The 20,470-nt window shown below is 51.6% G+C and overlaps 1 protein-coding gene across 1 annotated transcript in view; it reads left to right on the top strand.

Annotated features, from left to right (window-relative positions):
- Window positions 1–15,463, top strand: part of CTPS1 (CTP synthase 1) — a 47,000-nt gene extending 31,537 nt beyond the window's left edge. The window contains exons 14-19 of the mRNA XM_074976275.1: window positions 1,325–1,421; window positions 2,804–2,859; window positions 2,947–3,043; window positions 3,489–3,633; window positions 11,317–11,406; window positions 13,811–15,463. Coding sequence (XP_074832376.1) covers window positions 1,325–1,421; window positions 2,804–2,859; window positions 2,947–3,043; window positions 3,489–3,633; window positions 11,317–11,389 — 468 coding nt within the window. The 3' untranslated portion in view covers window positions 11,390–11,406; window positions 13,811–15,463. The remainder of the gene's footprint in view (window positions 1–1,324; window positions 1,422–2,803; window positions 2,860–2,946; window positions 3,044–3,488; window positions 3,634–11,316; window positions 11,407–13,810) is intronic.
- Window positions 15,464–20,470: the final 5,007 nt, after the last annotated feature.

The raw sequence follows: 20,470 nt of genomic DNA, 5'->3' as shown, positions 1-20,470 counted from the left end.
TTTGTCCTGCCTCGAGCAGGTGGCTCGGCTAGGGGACTTCCTGAGGTCTCTCCCAACCCTAGTCCTCTATGATTTGATAATCCAAAGTTGAGGTTTGTATCTCTTGATACATTGGTGCAAGTACGGTAGACCCCCAAGATACGCACAACCGACCTAAGTGTGTCCCAGGTTAACGCGACTGCTGCCCGACAGGAGAGGTTACCCCACTCCTGTAAGGGGTGGCAGCTGCTGCTGTCTGGTGGCGGAAGGTCAGGCTCTCAGCTGCTGCCACTGACAGGAGCGGGGAAACTGATGAGAGCATCAGCCCTGGTCAGTTTCCTGGCTCTGCAAGGGGCAGGGAGCCTGGAGCCAGACTGCTGCTTGGGCTCCCCTACACTCCCTGGAGCCAGGAAACTGACCAGAGCTGGTGCCCTTGTCAGTTTCCTGGCTCCCCCGAGTTGCACAGAATATTTGACTTAGGTGGGGGTGGTGAGACTGCAACCCCCGTGTAAGTCAGCAGTCTACTCTATGGGTGTTCTTACTTTGGATGCGAACAACCTAGTGTGATTTACCTTAAAATAATTTGTCATCTTTTCTGCAGTGGGTTCACATGCTATCGAATGTACAGATGCTGAGGGGTTTTCCCATCTGTGCGTTTTTGTAAAATGAAGAAACGTACTCCTGAGAGTTTTTAAATGGCCATTTTCCAGCAGGGACGACTTTTACAGAACAATCAAAGCTTATAGTAGAATGGTGGCTATGAGTAAGCAGAATGTTACTGGTGACATTGCCAAATCTTCATGTACCTAATTGTTAACTTCCTCAGCATTTTCTTCTTGACTTAACTGCATCTCTGTCCACCCCGCACTAGGGCTGTTAAGGTCATAAAAATCTCAGCTAACTAAGCACAATCCGACACTACTGGCATTGTTTGTAACCTCCTCTACCATCATTCACTATGCTCCTTTCTCTCAGATTCTGGAAGGGAGTAGGTTTAAAGTACCAGGTTGACAATCTAGTCACTCCAGACTGATGGTAATTCTGATGTTGCCGTTGGAACTTTGTTACCTTGATTACTTTGGGATCTGTGCAGACGCTGCCATTATGAGACAGTCTCCTATCCTGAGATGGCCCAAAATGGCCCCCAACCTACCCAGTGCAATTCCACATCTTCATTAAAGGAACGCCTCGGTTAAATGTCTGGTTGCACTGGGCCTGGAGTGGCTGCTTGAGACAGGTTTCACTGGTTCTTGTTCTTGTTTTGTCCCATGGATGTTTGTGTTTGAACCCTGTTCTGGGTTGTTCCTTCCTGCTCACAGTTTGCTGTTTGAATAATCTCCCCTAGGTCATAGACATGCCAGAACATAATCCTGGGCAAATGGGTGGGACCATGAGGCTTGGCAAAAGGAGAACCCTCTTCCAGACCAAGAACTCCATCATGAGTATGGCATTTTTTACTACTGTGTCCTCTCGGTCCTTCTAGTGTCTGAGGTGATTGCTGAGAACAAAGGGTGGCAAGTGGAGCAGAAGTGAGGCCTAGGAAATTAGCCTGATGGCCTAATGCTTAAAAAGGGCTGAGACTGTGCCGGCGAGGCATTCTGTAGACTTTCTGTGGGGGCAGCAGGTTCTTGTGGCACCGGTTGCTTTGGGTGAGATCCACAAAGGTTCTTAAGTCATAACTGTCACTTCAGGTGCCATTCAGATTCTGGGAATCCTGATGAAGGTGCTGTCTTACCTGTAGCTGCCTGAATTCCGTAGCTGCTTCAGTTTCTTCACGGTAGCTTGTACCTAAGCCCCGGCACCATTCTCAGACAGGACACTGCTTGCCAGTCTCTCCTGTGGGACCTGATCCAGTAGCTGTGCTTGAAACGCATGGGGGCGGGGGGGGGTTGTGTGTGTCTGCCCCATTGTTCCCAAATAGCCCAGTGGCCCTTCAATTGTGGAAGACCCTGGTTTGACTTCCTGCTCTGCCTCGTTTGAATTGGGCTTGAACCCGTATCTCTTACCTCTGAGGTGAGCACCCCAGTCCCATCAGGTTACTTGACAGTCTGGGGTGTGGCTCTCATAACCTGTTGTGCTGAAAGCTGTTCCCCTTACGAAAATGAAATACTTGTGGAAACAGGGCCTGGAACCTGCATCTCCCACATCCCTGGGGAGTGCTGTAACCACCACACTGTAGGGGGAATTTCTTGGGCCCAATGCACATTCAGTTATTTACACACAATGGAAGAGCCCAAGCAGAGGAGACTGAGGGGCTCTCGCTGTGTAGCCTCATGGGCTGGGGCTCTTGCCTGAATGTGGGAGACTTGGGCTCAGGTCCTTGCTCCAAATGCAGCAGTGAGAGAATATGAAAGCAGGTCTCCTGGATCGCAGGCGAGTGTGCCAATCCCTCTGCTATTGGCAGGAATGGGGAGGTGGTCTGCCCTGACTGGGTTCCCAATTCTCAGTGCCAAGTGGAGGCAGGTTATGTGTGAGAGTGGGGCTTAGGCCCTGCTGCTCCTCCGTGTTTCCTGTTGGCTGGTGCTGAGCGCTCTTTGTTCAGCTGGCTGGTCTTTGTGAATCACATGCTTCCCAGCCTGCCTAAGTCAGGTCAGTGAATTCCAGTTGGTGGCAGGATGCCTAGGAGCTATTGCTGGATAGTGCTCCAGTGCAGTGCTGGGGTGAAGGTCGCATGGTTTGTGGGTAACACGGGAAGATGGCGGGGAAGATGGGTTGGTGTTGTAAATTAATTGGTTAAAGGGGGTTAGAAACTCCTTTGGATGGAGTTTACCAAGATCTTGGGTGTAATCAAGCAGAAGGTAAAACGTCATCTCTTTCTGGGCAGGGAAACTGTATGGCGATCATGACTTCTTGGAAGAGAGACACAGACACAGATTTGAGGTATCCTTTGGTGTGTTCTAGCCTTCGTAAACTTACCCACTGAAGAGCGTGAGCATGAGATTGTGTTCTTTTCCTGCTTTACCTCAGGTGAATCCAGAACTGAAAAGCTGCTTTGAAGAGCAGGGCCTGAAATTCGTAGGCCAGGACATGGAAGGAGAGCGCATGGAAGTGGTTGAGCTGGAAGGTGAGCGCTTGGAGAGCTCTTGCTGAGGGTTGGTGTGTCAGCTGGGGAGTGTTTTGTCTGACATGACAGCTTCCCTATGGAACGAGGGCAGGGTCTCAAGATCTCAAGTTGGTTACCCAAATAGGGCTATTGAAGTGCAAAATAATTGTGCTATTAGGAGTTAGAGGACAGAGGAATAGGAAGGACTGAGGAGGGAGGTGACCTCCTCGCATACAAAAGGAGCCAAAGCTAGGGCTGGAACTCTGCGGTCCTGAAGTTGTCTCCATGGCTCTGTAGCACAGATGCTGAGGGCATTCCCTAGCAGTCTGTCAGCAGTAGATGCCAGATGCGAGGTGGTTTCCCAGAAGGGCCTTCCAAGCTGAGAAGTGACTGCTCAGGGATGTTCTCTGAGAATCATTGTTCAGAATTTACACAGCGCTCGCCATGCTTTTATCTCTTCATTTAGATCATCCCTTTTTTGTTGGTGTTCAGTACCATCCAGAGTTCCTATCGAGACCCATAAAGCCATCACCCCCGTACTTTGGCCTCCTGCTGGCCTCTGCAGGGAGGCTCACACATTATCTACAGAAGGGCTGCAGGCTGTCGCCCAGGTAGGTGTGAATTTGTATTGCCTGTTTCCGTAGTGTAGAACTCTGCTGAATCCATGGCTGATACCTCAATACTAGGGCTGAGCATCTCAGCATGGCTGATACAAGGCCTCAAGTGTGTACCTTTCAGCATTCCTTCTTTCATCTTTACCATGGGCTGTGGGCCTTAAAGACTCTAGCTTCCATGGGGGGCTGTGCGGTCATTCTGCCCACCACAGAACCTTGGAAAGTAGGGCTTGGCTGTTGTGTAAGGTAAGGAAGGGTGCCTGCATCCGCTAAACACTCCATGAAAACACAGCTGCCACACACAACATAGCCACTGTGGGCCTGGATGGCACATCTAAATAATCTCCACGTTGTGCTCCATATTGTCTTTTGCTGAGTCCAAAATAAGAGTAGATTCCTTTCTGACTTTTTGTTGGCCCACTTTGCAGAGGGATTGACATGCTGGAATAAGTTTTTAATGACTTGAGCTCTGTGTACTCTGCGCTAAATACAGACAACAGGTGATATGGCTGGTATACAAAAATTCTTCTTCGAGTGTCCCCGTGGGTGCTCCACATTAGGTGTCGGGCTTGCCCGGCGCCGCAGATCGGATCTTCCAAGCAGTTTCTGCCGGACCGCGCATGCGACGGTGCGCGCCACTTCCCCGCACGCTCCCGGCCACATGCGCGATCCGGTCCCCGCCAGTTCCTCTTAACCGCTGTCGGCTGCAGACGGAATCCGAACTAGGCTAAGGCCAAGTAGCGTATTCAATGACTTTAACTGTTTTTTCTTTAAAGTTTTTCAAGTACTTAGGCTACTGCAAGTTAGCCGGTTGTTATTTTTCAAAAAAAAAAAAAAAACCAACAACAAACAAACTACAAGCGGGACAGCTTCAATCCAGTCCCAGTAACAAGCGCCGGAGGCCAGGAGCATAGGGCCATCAGCCCTCCTGCTGCAGCAGGCCATCAGAAGGGGAAAATAGCACAGAGAAGGTGCTAAGTACCCGTTTAACAACTGAAAGACTCACCAACAATGTCCTCTTCAGGATTTAAAAAATGTGAGTCCTGCCGAGAGGTGATGCCAGTATCTGATGGGCACAGTCTATGCATAAGGTGCCTTGGGGAGTCCCATGTTGCACAGAAATGCTCCTTCTGTGCTAAATTAACAGCCAGAGCAAGGAGAGACAGGGAGATGCGGCTTAAAATGCTGCTTTTCGACAAGGCCCTCCAGCCACACGTGCCGGAGCGGCCGCAGCAGGAGGGACCCTCCGGGGCCCATAAAAGGAAAGCTGCCTCCCTCACCCCATCAGCGCAAAAACGGAGGAAAGTCTCCCCAGCCCGATCCCTGCCGGCAACAATAGCGAGCGGGACGGGAGGAGCGAGCAGCCTCCAGCCGCAGCAACAGCTGATCGGCGGCGGCACGAAGAGCCACGTGGAAGCGGCTCAGCCTCCAATCATCAGCCAGCCGCCCCGCACCGCAGGCAGGGTGGCGGCTAAACAAGTGCCGATACCGGCGGCACCGCAGGCAGCGGCACCGACCCCCGGGAAACCGGCGGTGCAGAGCGCGCAGGCACGCAGCCTGCAGGCACCGGACGACACCGCACGTGCGGCACCGCCCTCGAGCGTGCCGAGCTCGGTGCGGACGGGGCCGGGATCCCCTGTACGTCAGGGGACGGAGTTACCTCCTCAAGGGAGGGGGAAGGCTGCACACAAGAGGAGGCATTGCAGCCCCTCTCCGCACAGGGCTGTGGAGTTGCTTTCTCACAGCCCTCCGCTTATGTTGCAGACTCCAACCAGAAGGCAGGGGTCCCCCCTAGCCTACCCGGAGCCCCCTTCTCCATTTTTGCAACCAGCCTCACCCTGGCTGGGACCACCTTCACCCTTCCTGGGGTTTGAACCGCTGGACTATTATGCAAAATTGCTCTCTCCAGCCCTCCCCCAGACGCAGAGGGTATGCACCAAGGGAGTGGTCTAGGTCACCTTCCCAAGAACAGTGCCTATACTGCCATGGTCGCCCCTACCACGCGGGGCATAGACACCATCGGCAGTCTACTAGGGAAAGATCCCCACAGACGATCTCGTACCCCCGAGGGCAATTGCGACCGGGGACAGAGACTCAAGCATCTCAGGGGGGACTGGTTATGGAACCCCGAGATTTTCCCTCGCAAACCTCTAGTGAGAGGGTGTACCATCACCAGCAGGAACCGGAAGGGTCCAGAGAGACGTACCCCAGCGGTTCCTCGCTCTCCTCCCCGGATGAGGCTACGGCCCCGGGGAACGTCCATCCTCCGGACGATCTCAAACAGTTCCAAGAGCTGTTTTACGAGGGTGGCCTTCACGCAAGGCATCCAGACAGCAAAGGTGCAAGAGAAACACCATAAGCTCCTCAAAAATCTGAGACCTCCGGCCTCCTCCAAAATAGCAATACCGCTTGATGACACAATCTTGGAGTCTGCCACTATGATATGGCAGACTCCTGCGACTATTCCGCCTGTCCACAAGAGAGCGGGGAAAAAAAAAAAAAAATACTTCGTGCCGACAAAGGGCACGGAGTTCCTGTTCAGCCACCCACAACCAAATTCCTTGGTGGTGGAGTCGTTGCAACGTGGGGGAAACAGACAAACATGCCAAAAAGCTAGAGCTGTTGGGCAGAAAGGTCTACTCCTCCTCCACTCTACTGTTGCGAATGGCAAATTACGCAGCGCATCTAGCGAACCATAATTTCGACAACCAGATTAGGTTAACCTCCCTCATGGACTCGCTTCCAGAGGGCAAGAAACCAGTGCTCAAGGCCATCATGCAAGAAGGCTACGCGGCCTCGAGGATGGGAGTTCAGATCGCCCTGGATGTTGTGGTACCAGTACCAGCAACAGCGTCCCCAGTACCACAGGGGTTACGAGCAAGGGCGACATCAACAGGACCAGCAGTACAGAACTCCCAGGCGACGTTCCCAACAGAGCCGTGCGTCCTCGGGGCAGGGCCAAAGGCCACAAGTTTGACACACAGATCCAGGGCTGCGCCATCACTACCATCGCAAGGTCATCCGAAGCGGTTATTCCACCATCGCCTCCGACCATTCTATAACCAGTGGCAAAGGATCACCACAGACAAATGGGTGCTGGAGATCATAGCCACGGGGTACACCATCCCCTTCCAGTCGCTCCCACCGCCATGACCTCCACCCAGGCCCCACCTCCAGGAGGCCTCCCACGTAGTGAGGCTCAAGCAGGAGGTAGACCATCTCATACTCATAGGGGCAGTGGAAAGAGTGCCGGAGCAACTGCAAGGGAGAGGGTTCTACTCGAGGTACTTCCTCATGGGGAAAAAGACAGGAGGCGGGAGGTCCATCTTAGATTTTCGAGGCCTCAACCGGTACCTGCGCAAGCAACGCTTTCGGATGATCACAATCGCCTCCATCCTTACGGCACTAGACGATGGAGATTGGTTCGCAGCCCTCGACTTATAAGACGCGTATTTTCACATAACTATTCATCCGGCTCACCTACGATTCCTCTGGTTTTTCATGGTAGGCAAAGAACATTTTCAATACAAGGTCCTACCATTTGGCCTCTCCTCGGCCCCCAGAGTCTTCACCAAGAACTTGGCAGTGGTGTCAGCCTACCTGCACAGACAGGGGGTATTTTATATTCCAGTATCCGGATGACTGCCTACTCAAAGGGGCCTCGAAGGAGGAGGTACTACGCATGATATGCGTCACAGCAGGCACGTTCTCTTCGCTCGGCCTGGTTATCAATCTGACAAAATCAAAGATAGACCCCACACAGGACAAAGTTCGTAGGGGCACGCATAAATTCTATTACAGCGAGGGCGTATCTACCAGAGACTCGCTTTCGGGCCGTCGGCTCCCTCGTGCAAGTCTTCACCTTCAGCCCTACGGTGCCAGTTCTGACGTGCTTACAGCTGCTGGGCCACATGGCAGCAGCGACGTTCGTAGAACAGAACGCCAGGTTACACATGCGCAGCATGCAGCACTGGCTGGCGAGCGTATACAAACCGGCAGCACACACTGTTCACAGGGTGGCATCGCCCACAACAGAGGTGCGCAAATCCCTGCAATGGTGGGTAAACCCCGAGAACCTGCTAACAGGGGTACCCTTCCACCAACCACACATATTGGTTTTTCTTACTACAGATGCCTCCCTCATAGGGTGGGGAGCACACATGGGCGAAGAGGTGACGCAAGGGCTGTGGTCCTCCACGGAGCAGTCACTGCACACAAATATACTGGAGCTCAGAGCAGTGTTCAACGCCTGCAGACACTTCCGAGACTATATAAAAGGCAAAGTAGTCAGGATCAGTACAGACAATACCTCCACCATGTTTTATATAAATCGGCAAGGAGGAGCTCGGTCCTGTGCCTTATGTGCAGAAGCAGTCCGGTCGTGAAACTGCTGCATCGCCAACAATATAACCTTGAAAGCCTCGTACTTACCAGGCGCTCACAATGTGAAGGCAGACCAGCTGAGCACGCGTTTCGCACTCACGCACGAGTGGCAGATCCGTCCCGATCTGCTGCAACCGATTTTTCATGCATGGGGTTTTTCCCCAGATAGACCTGTTTGCTACTCAGCACAACAAGAAGTGCCCACGATTCTGCTCCAGGGCAGGACTCGGACGGGGGTCCCTGAGGGACGCCTTCGCGATCTCATGGAGGGGCCCCCTGCTTTACGCTTTCCCTCCCACAGTGCTCATCCACAAAGTGTTGCAGAAAGCCAGGAGGGAAGGAGCCTGAATGATCCCGATAGTCCCAACGTGGGATCGACAGCAATGGTTCCCCCTACTCCTGCGCATGTCGGACCGGCCACCGATGCCCCTTCCGGTGGCGCCGGATCTGCTCACGCAAGCCCAGGGGTCCATAGTGCATCCGCACCCCCAAGGCCTGCGACTACAAACGTGGTTAATCCATGGCTCAGCTCCCTAGAGAGCACATGTACGGAGGAAGTGCAGCAAGTCCTAGAAAGTAGCAGGAGGACTTCCACCAGGAAGACCTACAAACAGAAATGAACTCGCTTTACGGCATGGTGTTCTACCAAACAGCTAGCTCCCCTTTTGGTGCCTATGGCTGTGATATTAGAGTATTTACTGGACCTCAAGAGAGGAGGACTCTCACTATCCTCGTTTAAGGTCCACCTTGCCGCCATTTTGGCGTTCAGACACGAAGAGGAAGGGCACATGGTGTTGCCCATCCCATGGTTACCAGGTTCCTCAAAGGGCTGGTAAACCTATACCCCCCTCGGAAACCGCTTCCACCTTCGTGGAACTTGGACCTGGTGCTTAATGCGAAAAGGGGACCACCGTTCGAGCCTTTGGCCACGGTTTCCCTCTGCCTCCTTATGATAAAGACGACCTTTCTTCTCGCAATCACGTCAGCTCGCAGGGTGAGCGAGCTTGCGGCAGTTATGGCAACGCCACCCTGAGCTGTTTTTTCCAAGGAGGCGGTAACCATACGGCTGCACCCAGCCTTTGTTCCTAAAGTTTCTTTCTGAGTTTCATACTAACGAACCTATTGTTTAGCCTCATTTTATCCAAAGCCTCATAACTCTAACAAAGAGGCGCGCCTACACCTCCTGGACGTGAGGAGGCGCTAGCTTTCTATATAGACAGGACCAAGTCCTTCCGGAGAACGGATAGACTCCTAGTCTCTATCGCTCCCCAATCAAAAGGAGAATGTGTCTCTTCGCAGAGAATCTCGAAGCACATCGTATCTTGCATAAAAATGTGCTACAAACTCAAAAAGACTCCTTTACTGGCCATGCCCAGGGCTCATTCCACTAGGGCGGTGGCAGCATCAACAGCCTTTTTTCAAGGGCGTTGCGCTAAAAGACATTTGCAGAGTGGCGACCTGGTCATCCTGTGACACCTTCGCCAAACATTATGCCCTTCACAGGGTATTCCAAGAGGATACCCGTCTCTCGGCAGCGGTCCTCTCGGGGACAAGCTGCACATAATCCGATTACCCACCTCCTATCTTGGGTTACTGCTGGGTAGTCACCTAATGTGGAGCACCCATGGGGACACTCGGAAGAAAGAGAAGTTACTCACCGTAGTAACGGTGGTTCTTCGAGATGTGTCCTCGTGGGTGCTCCACTGCCCGCCCATCCTCCCCGCTCCGGATCTCTGTTTAGTGTTTTGCAGGAGCATCCGAGGCGGTTGGTCAAGGAACTGGCAGGGACCGGATCGCGCACGTGGCCGGGAGCGCGCGGGGGAGTGGCGCGCACCGGCGCATGCGCGGTCCGGCAGAAACTGCTTGGAAGATCCGATCTGCGGCGCCGGGCGAGCGCGACACCTAATGTGGAGCACCCACGGGGACACATCTCGAAGAACCACCGTTACTACGGTGAGTAACCTTTCTGTCCAACCTTAGCGTGGTGAAATCTCCCTGTATCAACAGATGTTGGCTTAAAAGGCGAAGCCGTCAAGTCCTTCGACACAGGGAAATGATGCAGGGCATAGCAGGCAGCAGAGACAGACCACTGGGTAACTGTGCTGCAGAGCACAAGTGAGTGTGTAGCAGGAAAAAGCCGTGTCCTTAACAAGTGAATCCAGTACTGTACCACAAGGAGAAGTGATGCTCTTGGGCGGAGGTGTGGGGGCTCCTGCATACAGCGGTGGGTGTAACTGGACCTGGAAATGTGTGGTGGTTGTACTTCAACCTTGCAAAGTTGAATCTCTGAATCTTATGGGCACATCCCCAAAATGCAGCATGCGAAGAGAATGTAAATGGGAAATAGACCTAGAGAATATGGAGATGTATCTTTCCTTCTCAAAACATGCTGCTGTTGGGAATGGCTGCGCTGAGAACGGGAGGTGCTAACCACTTTCCAGGGGCAGGGGGAGGAGGAGGGGGAAAAAGTATCTCGAAGGAGTTAGGGATGTGAACTACTGCTGCTGACAGTTCATCTCTTGGTGTTGGGAGTCTGATTTTTATAGTAGCAACATGCAGCCTGCTTCCTTGCATAGCAATGTGCTCTAGGTGAGTTGACAGTGTGGGGTGCCTATGTCTGTCTTCTAGCTCCTCTTGTTCTTGAATTATCAAAGCCCCTATGAAATGGCTGTTTCCAGATTAAAGGCAGCAAGATCTCTGCCTGGAAGGTTTGCTGGATTATAGTGGTGGTTGTGGTTTGCTTATCAGACTGACGGGTCACTGAGGCTCTCCTTGCCTTTATGAAGAAGGTTAAATAGGGTTTAAAATGCACAGGCCCCTAAATGTGAGCTATTTAAATTATTGTGATTTAGCCTCATTCCCATATAGATAACACAGCTGAGTCTTAACATGCGTTGTTTTACATGGCTAGTGGGTGGTACACTTCTCTCTTTGAGGAAATCCTTAACTTCTTATGCAGGGTTTCATGTTTCCAAAGAGACTCCTCAGAAGCAATTAAAGGCCAAGATTGCTGGTGTTTGGGTTGGGTAGTGCCAGGGAGAGGCTGCTGTGCCTGGTGCAGGCCAACCAGGCCGTTGACGGCTTTTCTATAAAATTAAGCAAGGAAAAAAAGCAGAGAGGTGGGGGAGTGCAGTCACCTATGGCCTGTTACCCCCAGCTCATGCTGGGCAGACTGGCTTCTAAAGGGTTTGTGCTCGCTGTAAAACAGTAAATGCAAGTGTCCTGGGCTGCCAGGGAGGTCCTGAGGTGTGATCTCTGCTAGAGCTTCGCTTTCCTAACATGCTCTGACTTCTACAGGGATACCTACAGTGACAGAAGTGGCAGCAGCTCGCCTGACTCGGAGATCACAGAACTGAAGTTCCCTCAGTAAATCATGACTAAGTCCTGGTAATGTTAAAACATGATCTCAGTCTTGTTCCTCCTTTCTCCATTCATTCCTTCCCTCCTGACATCTGGATTCTTAGGGAATCCACCTGGACAAAACTGGCACACTGGGAGTCAGCTGGCACTGCTGACCGTAGGCACTGACTTCTCATCTTGCTGGAGGGTGCTCAGCTCCGTCCCCTGCCCTCCAGAGCCGGTCCCCACTCTGCCTCTTCTTGGCCCTGCTTCACCCCCAGCCCACCTCTTGCCCCAGGCACGCCCCTTCTCCACCCTTAGCCCTCCTTCCCAGAGCTTGAACACTGCAAATCAGTGGTTCACAGCGCTCCAGAAGGTCTGGGAGGGAGGATGAGGCGTTAGTAAGCGCCATCACATGGATGGTTGGGGGAGCTTGGTGCCAGTGGGTGCTCCAGCCCCAGAGTATCCACGCAGTCGGTGTGGATGCAGCTCATGCATGTGGGTTAGCTGCATTCTGAGTGCTGCTAAATGTTTTTGTGTCTGGAAGTGCAGTAGCTGGTTCTGATCCCTTCTCTTAGCAAAATGGGCATGCAGCAACGTACATGTGTGGGAGTTCTAGTGCTTTGTTTAAATTATGAATGTACTATGCTGTCTTGAAATAGGAGATAATCACAGAATCAATTACTAGGCTTAATTTTCTAGAACCATTATCTGTGACAGTAGTAGTGAGGGAAGCCTACCATTTAGAAAAGCTGTTGTTTAATGAGGAAGCCTTCACCTTAGAAAGCCCTATAGAAGTGTTTCAACAGGAAGGAATAAAGCCCTTTAATTAACCTGCTTAAGCTTTGGACTCTTCTGTTAATCTGCAGGTTCATCAGCCTGTTTGCCTCTTGTTTGAAAGCACTGTCTTTATTACTCTGCCTCCATTGTTCTGACTACAGGGTTCCATCTCAGAACAATGGACCAGAATTTCATAGGCATCAAGTAGACAACAATAGCTCAGATAAGAGCTGCAAACTTTCAGCCCCTGTGAAAATCTGGTTTGCCTTTACTGAAACCTCAGCTTTTTCTCATTAAAAGGCTTAAAATTCAGGCTTCTGAATGGAAACAAAATTGTTATCACAAACAAAAATATTTGTAACAGGGTTTGTGATGTCACTTTTTCTTCCTTGAGTCGGTGACTGAACATGATAGTTTCTCCTTTGCTGCCAGCTGTGACTTTCTATCTTTCTTTCTAATAAGCTAAGCAGATCTGGAGTACGTACAGTCATGCATGCTGTATTTGCAAGGATGAGAGAGTGGCTTTGTTGCTTAAAGCCATAGGATCAGGAGAGTTATTTTCCTTCTAGTAGCTCTCATTTGAAAGGAACAATTCCTGTGTAAAAGTGAAGTGTGTCAGGAGTGGAGAGCTCTCTCCAGAAAGACGTCAGTTGGAACAGAAATACTCTTAAAATACTTCTTCCTCCATAAAACTGTTCTGGGGCCTTGAGTCACTGCAAGTGTCTGATATGACCTGTGATGTTTCAGATACTCTGGATCGCACTGAGACACCGGGTGCTTGTGAGGCCACATTTCAGGAAATCATCAGTGGAAATCCAAAGAATTCCCAGAGACTGTCATGCTTATTTCTATGTTGATTTCTCCCACAGCCTGGTTAATGGGGATATTAGCATGTAAATCTGGTTTTAACTCAGTTGTCACTTTTTTGTTTTAATAATTGGCCCAAGGAACCAGGATCCTGTCTTGCAGCAGTAGCCAATGCCAAGTGCCCCAGGGAGAATGAACAGTGATCCATCCCCTCAGTTAAGGTGTGATGCTGCTTGGCCAAAGGGAGCAGAGATCCTGTCTTTATTCCTCAGTTGTGTGGTGTCTGTTTTCCTAGTTGAATTTTGTGCTCTCTCATCAAACACATGTGCTACCAAATGGGCAGGTGATGCTTTTCTTTTTCTAAAACGGTCATAATGCCTCTCTAAGCCAGCAGGCGTCATTGTCCTGGGGCGTCGAGCCCTGCGCAGATGTGGGTATTATCTGCTGGCCTGTGGGGCTGTACTTCCAGGAGACACTGCGGCCAAAGGAAAGAAGCTCAGTTCCGCTGCTCTCGGGAAGCTGGCACCCAGTGCCAGCAGCTCCTGGCTGTGCAGCTGTACTGCCCCCAGCCACGTCTCCTGTCTGGGGTTGTACAAGCCCACAGGAGCAGTGCAGCTGCACGCCTGGGAGGAGGTGCCTGCATGGGGCTTCGGCTCCTGGGAATAGAGCCCTGCAGATCAACAGATACCGATTTCCTTTGGTGGCTATACGCTGGTACGGTGGCACAGGTGTTATTCCTGGGGGGTGGGAGATGCAGCACAGTGCACTGACAGTAACACTGCTGGAGGAGTGGCATCCACTGCACGTCACGCCTGCTGCTCTTGATCTTCAGTAACCCCTGCTCTTGTCCTCCTTGTTTGTCCAGGTGGATCCTCACGAGAAGAGAAGAGTCTTGGGTCGACTTCCCCGGCATTCTTATAGCCAGAGCCGGGATGTGCTCCGCTGCAGACACTCTTAGGGTTCTGTACTTGTGTTAAGAAAAAATCTTCTCGCTCTGTGTTCTGAATTTTTGCTGTCTCTTGCTGAATGTTTCCCTCTGTCGATCCGTTTGCCCCCACAGCACGTGCCGTGCTGGGCCTTCTCTGCGGCTGCGATCACCTCTGAGAATCGAAGCAGGAAGTTGAGCAGGCTAGATGCTGGACCAGGCTCTGGTTTCCCTGTGCTTTTTAATACACCGTAATGTTAGCACAAGCTTGTGTCTCGGACACTTGGGCCTGGGCTGCTTTCTCCAAGCTCTGCATGTCACGCCCTTGAACTCTTCGCAGGAGGTCAGATTTTTGTGGGCTTCAGGCAGCTCTTGAGCTGAACTAGGAACGAGATAGGGTGTTAAGTGATGGTGCTTTCAGCAGCCTGTCTTCTTAAAACTGCTCTTTAATGTTCTTTGGCACTGGTGACTTTGTGCTTTCAGTGCTAGCAATGAACTTATGACCAGGAAAGTCTGACTCCTGGAAGAGAAACGTTATATACACCATGCTCATGAACATGGTCAGCTGTGATCTGAACTATGACATGTCACTCCGCAGGGATGAAATTAACCTGAGATCATGTAAAAAGCTACAATGTCAGGAAGCTCCTTCTTTGCCTCACTGAGGCATAACTTTTAGCCTTGTGAGGCCAGTATTGTTTGGTGCTGCTTCCTGGGCTGGGAAACTCTAACTCCTTGCATCAAGGGGTGGTGTAAAACAAAACTTGAACGGTGTTCAGATGCTTCCTTGAAAAGCTCCAATTGCTCTTCAGCTCGAGTGGAAAGTTCAAGGTGGTGTATTTTGATTAACACTTTAAACGAAAGGAAAACTTTCCCTTGCCGCCTTTGTCACGTCCGTCTTCCTGAATGCAATGAAAAGTGCTGTTGTGCTAACGGGCAGGTTCAGCAACTTGCCTACAGTGTTACTCAGCTTCTTGCCTGAAAGTGTGTTGCTCACGCATGACGGTCTCACTCTTGTACGGAGCTGAGGGTGGTGCGGGGGAAATGTGGTGACCTCTTTTTCTTCTGCCTTTTTGCCACACTGTGAGAAACGAAGTTTGGTTTCAGCCAGTTAGAAGCAAAGCCGACAGTTTGTGTGATATGTCCTAAACCCTCTTCAGTCCATTAAAGTGCAGCCCAGCTGTGCCTGTCTCTCTCTTGATTATTAACCCTGAAACTGACTCCGGCTCAGTCACCGTTCTGTTCTAACTCTTCTTACTAGTGTGTTCTCGTAACACACACAGCCCCTCTGCTCATGCTTTGTTCCTCAGTAAGTATTGTAAGAAATAGCCATTGTGTAAGGTTGCACTTTATTGAGGGGGTTTTGGCTGAGAATTCCTTGAGCAGGTTGTAGGTGCCATTGCAACTGACCTATATGGTAATGGAGTAGAGGTTCTGTATATTAAAAATCGATACTTGCTATAAAGTGACTAACTTGTTAGAAGCGTGACCTCACTTTATCACTGTATCATTATTTCCTTTCTGAGAATATTTTGTTACAGTCACTGAAAAAATTACGGTTGGTCATAAAATGCCTAATAATAAATACCTCAGAGCTACCATGTTTTGTAGTGTGGTGTACAATTTAAGTGCAAATTTCTCTCTATCCACTGTAGCCTCAAGTAGTTAGCAAGTCTGAGTGTCTCTCAAGCTCAATGTGTGTTTCTGCTGCCATCCCACTTAAACCCCAGGCATGCCTTTGGTTCATGGCCCCATCTTCATCGGTGGGAAGACCTGAGGTCCCAAAACTGGGATCAATGCTGCTTTGCCCTCTGGATTCCCTTTTGGATTCTCCTGATCTTTGTTTTTATTCCTCTTCCTTTTCCCTGGTCAGCCTTGTCTACCTCACCCTGGTTTGTCTCCCTGCTGCAGTGCACAGTTGCGAAGAACCTAACTGTGGTCCCACTTCAGCTCAGCAGGAGTTGCCACCAGAACTGGGGACTAGCTAGTGGGCCTGGTGCGCAGGGAGGTGAGCTTTTCCTTAAGAGGACTGGACCTTTCTGCTCAGTTTCCCTTTGTGGTAGGCCACACACACACACCGCGCTCCAAGACAGGAGCACTCTTGCTTTCTGCTCAGCTGCACTAGGGATGAAAGTACCCGGTGTTAACCACCTTGTTCAGCTTTTGTACAGCAGCCAAACTCTGGCTGTGGCCCCACTTGGCCAAAACTTCGAAATGGCCGTGCTAATGGCTACATTGAAGAATACTCGTGAGGTGCTGAAATGACTATTCAGCGCCTCATTAACATGCTGTCGGCCGTGGCATTTCAAAAGTGCCGCTTTCAAATGCACGTGGCTCAGCTCCATGGGGGCCCTCTTCGAAAGGACCCCGCAGATTTCGAAATCCCCTATTTCTATCATGGGAACCATGGGGATTTCGAAATCTGCGGGGTCCTTTCAAAAAGGGCCCCATGTAGCCAAGCCACACGCATTTGAAAGTGGCATTTTCGAAGTGCTGTGGCTGGCAGCATGCTAATGAGGCACTGAATAGTCATTTCAGCGCCTCATTAGTATTCTTCGATGTGGCCATTTCGAAGTTTTGCCCGTGTGTGGCCACAGTCTGTGTGTTGTGTAACTGTATTAATTACAAAGGGCACTTCTGATCACCCAGTCATGAAGAATGACCTGTCCTACCAGAGAACGTGGCAACTTTTGCACAAGGCTGATCTATGTGCAACTTGAAGAAATGGTCCTGGATGCTGTTCCAAAGACCCGTACTCTGCGCAGTTGGGATCTGGGCTTTTGAATGAGACATGAACTGGTTGTTTTTGACAATTGACAGTGTCTCGCAGGCCCACACTGGAGTTCTGGTTTGAGGGAATGGTACTGCTCTGAGCTCTCCACCTGCTTCTCCATGGCCTGGCATTCATGTGCACTGCATGAGATCACAGACAAGCAGCTACTCGCCACCTGGCTTGTGGGGGGGTCTCCTGTGTGTCTTAGCAACTTGGGAGCAGCACTGATGTGATCTCTCTTTTCTCCTTTGTTACGTACTACTAGAGGATGCTTCAGTACTTGACTGACCTTGTGAAACTGCTGCCCTTTGGGTAGCTAACAGCTGCTGGTTTCCTTGTCCGCATGCCCTTCAACCTTCGTGTGCTCTCCCTTCTCTTGGGCCTACCAAGGGTCTGCGTAGGCCTTGCATCGACCTGGCATGTGCCTATGCTTAAACTTGTTTCCTGCTGACGTAAACACCCCTTTACGCTGACATTCTGAAACCATCTCCCTGAGCTGTGTTGAATTGCAGTTGCTTAGTGGAGGTTCGATGCTGTATCGAAACAAACAATGTTGTGTGTCTAACTTATCAGTCCCCCGGCAGCTGCACTACGCTGCCTGAGTGTACTTGCTGTTCCGTCACTTTCCTTGCTCCTCGTGGGCCCTGTGGGCGATGATGGGAGCTGTGGGTGCCTCCAAACTGACTCTCTGGTCACAGTTGTGTGCTCCACTGCCCAGGGAAACTGGAGAGCTCTCCCAGTCCTCTAAACCCCCACTCGTTTTCCAAATGCCTTTTCCAGCACACTTAGCTGTTCTCTGCTGTTCTGCAAATGGCCCAGACAACTCTGCTGGCTGCATGCTAACTACGCTCCAGAGAGACACAGGCGCTCTTGGGTCTTCTCTCCTGCTGGCTCAGGCTGTGCGGGCATTGCCACAGACCAGCCGCAGGAATGTAGACACGCGTAAGCAGGTTGCATGGGGGGTGACAGGGATCAGCAGGGGATACTGCTGGGCAGCTCGAGTCAGAGGCCCCTTGTGAACAGCAAGGCATGAAGAGAACGGGGAATGTGTAAACAGGTCCAGCAGTGCTGGGGTCAGGGCCTGGCTGAGAGTCCCCTGCAGATCTAGTGGTTGAGCACCGGTAAGCCCGAAGCAGATCCGTGTCAATGTAGGTCCCATTACAGAAAGTGTCCCTATCCCAGCAGGACACGGCAACGAGGGGTCCTGTGGCACCTTATAGACTAACAGAAATGTATGAGCATAAGAAATGGGTGGGTCTTTGCCCACGAAAGCTGATGCTCATACATTTCTGTTAGTCTATAAGGTGCCACAGGACCCCTCTTTGCTTTTGCAGATCCAGACTAACAGGGCTACCCCCTGATGCTGCTGATGCACTAATTGCACCAGGCTGTAGCAGTGCTCAAGGAGCGGGAGCACTGCCTGCTTTTTATTCCCCAGGGAGAGCAGAGCGTTTATGGGCAGGCAGGTGTCCCTGGACTTCCTGAGCTGAATGAGACTTCCCGGGAGGTACTCAGAAGTCCTCTCTGGGCACAGCAGCTGTGTCTCTTCTCCACAGCGAGCTCCTTTCCCCTGCAGTCGGTGGTTGCTGCGGCAGGCACGCCAGCTAGCGGCAGATGGGCCCAGGCAGCGTCAGGATGCCAGTACCAGCTCTGCTCTCTCTCTGGTAGGCTCAGGAGCCAGATGTCAGCTGAAATCACAATCACCAGTGGAAAGAGCGCCAGGGTTCCAGGCGAGCGCCCTGTACTTGTGGTTCTGTCACTCTCCTTGCCCCTTGCGGGCCCTGTGTGTGGTGGTGGGAGCTGCAGGTGCCGCTGAGCACAGGTGCCTCCAAGCAGAAGGGTCAAGCCGCACATTGTGCTGGGGGGAGAGTGAGGAGAGTTCTGAATCTGAACTTCAGTTTCCCTTGTCACTTCGGACAATGGTACCTCTGGGCTTTGGCTGTAGCTGCTGCCCCTGCATCCTGGGGCGGGGGGCGGGGGTTCCCCTCCCCACTGGCAATGTCTGAGCTACAGAAGAGAAAGAGGAGGACACGGGAAGACATGGTCAGCTGGGGGGAGACATTGTGCTGGGGGGAGAGTGAGGAGAGTTCTGAATCTGAACTTCAGTTTCCCTTGTCACTTCGGACAATGGTACCTCTGGGCTTTGGCTGTAGCTGCTGCCCCTGCATCCTGGGGCGGGGGGCGGGGGTTCCCCTCCCCACTGGCAGTGTCTGAGCTACAGAAGAGAAAGAGGAGGACACGGGAAGACATGGTCAGCAAGAGCCTGCAGCCAAAGCTGCATCAGCCCACGAGCAGGGCCTGCTGGCAGGGGAGAGGCGAGGCACGGGAAGCCTCGTGGGCAAAGGAGGGAGGGCATCGCAGGCCTTTTCCAGCAGCAAACAGGTGCTGTGGACTCTTGTGGACATACCGGCTCTCTTCTGTCTGCAGTCGGTGGAGAGCCTCCTCCTAGCACTGTCCTGAACCCCTCCCCAACTCCTCCATAGGGCCTCAGGCTCTCACAGCCCTGCCACACGCACTGTACTCTACTGGCTTTGGGCTGGGGCGGGGGAGCCTAGCAGGCATCTGTTACTACTGTTGCCCCGTAAAACGGGGGCCAGCGCAGTGTGGGTTTCCTGGGTTTGCTTGGGGCTTGCAGAGAGTTGAAGTGTTTTACTCAAAGCTGGGTTTGGACAGAATTCTTCTAGTTCCCAGCCTGCACTGCAGCCCGGCCAGTAGAGGTGGTGCGTTTTGACAGGTCATAGACTCACTGATGTACAGCCACCCCCATGGGTATAATAGGTGCAGTGATGTCTGCGTTAGAGTGGTGGTCTGTTTGAGGCTTGTCTCATTCCCAGTGAGTCCCACAAACCGAGGGCCGGAGCGCCGAGTTACACACTGCAGGGCGTGGGCGTTTCACAGGTGGAGCGCGCACCGCCTGAAGAAACATTTCCTTTTGTGTTAACCCTGTTGCCTGTTACGTTCATTTGCTGACCGCCTAGTAGTTGTGTTCTGAGAAGGAGTAAGTAACATTTCCGCATTTACTTTCTCCACACCAGTTACAAGCTGCCATGCGCTCCCTTAGCTGCTTGGTACAAGCTGGAAAGCCCCATCCTACTTCTCTTTCCTCCTTACAGAAGTGGTTGTATTGTTTTCATTGCCCTTTTGTGTACTTCTTTCACTTCCCATGTATAGGGGTGACCGCATCTGCCTGAACTAGTCCATGTGGACATATCATGGATTTATAGAGGGGCAATAGGATATTTTTGTTTTCTCTAACCCTTTCGTAACGATTCCCCCATTGTTTGCTTTGTTGGTCACCGCCACATGTTGAGCGTATGTTTTCAGAGAACTAACCATCACTCCCAAGATCTTTCTTGAGTGGTAACAGCTAAATTCAGCCACTTTCTATCTACGCTCTGGACTGTTTCCCAGTGTAATTTACTGATTTTCATCTGCCATTCTGGTGCCCAGAGACCCACTTTCATGAGCTTCCTCTGCCTGAGCCCTAAATATTTTATAGCTGCAAATTTTGCATTTTGTTTCCATTTTTTTTGTCCAGTTGATGTAGGAATGTGTTGGATGGGACTGGTCCAGTACAGACCCGCTGGCTCCCTGTATTTACCTCTCTCCTCCTCTGTAAGGAGCCCTACGCAGCTGTGAACAGTGGGTGCATGCTGGAGCCCTTGATCAAGGGTTACTGAAGAACAGTGCCTATTGGGTGAGGGTAACAGCTCTGCCCCCTCACTGTCTTGGGGTGTGTGGTATTTCCTTAGGGGGCTGCCTTAAGGAGCCCTGTTCAAACCCGTTTGTGCCCTGGGCTCAGACTCTCGCTTCCCACCTGAATCCAC

Source organism: Carettochelys insculpta, chromosome 24 (assembly GCF_033958435.1).
Source record: "Carettochelys insculpta isolate YL-2023 chromosome 24, ASM3395843v1, whole genome shotgun sequence".
In the NCBI taxonomy this organism is placed as follows: Eukaryota; Metazoa; Chordata; order Testudines; family Carettochelyidae; genus Carettochelys; species Carettochelys insculpta.
This window is presented reverse-complemented; position numbering and strand designations above follow the sequence as displayed.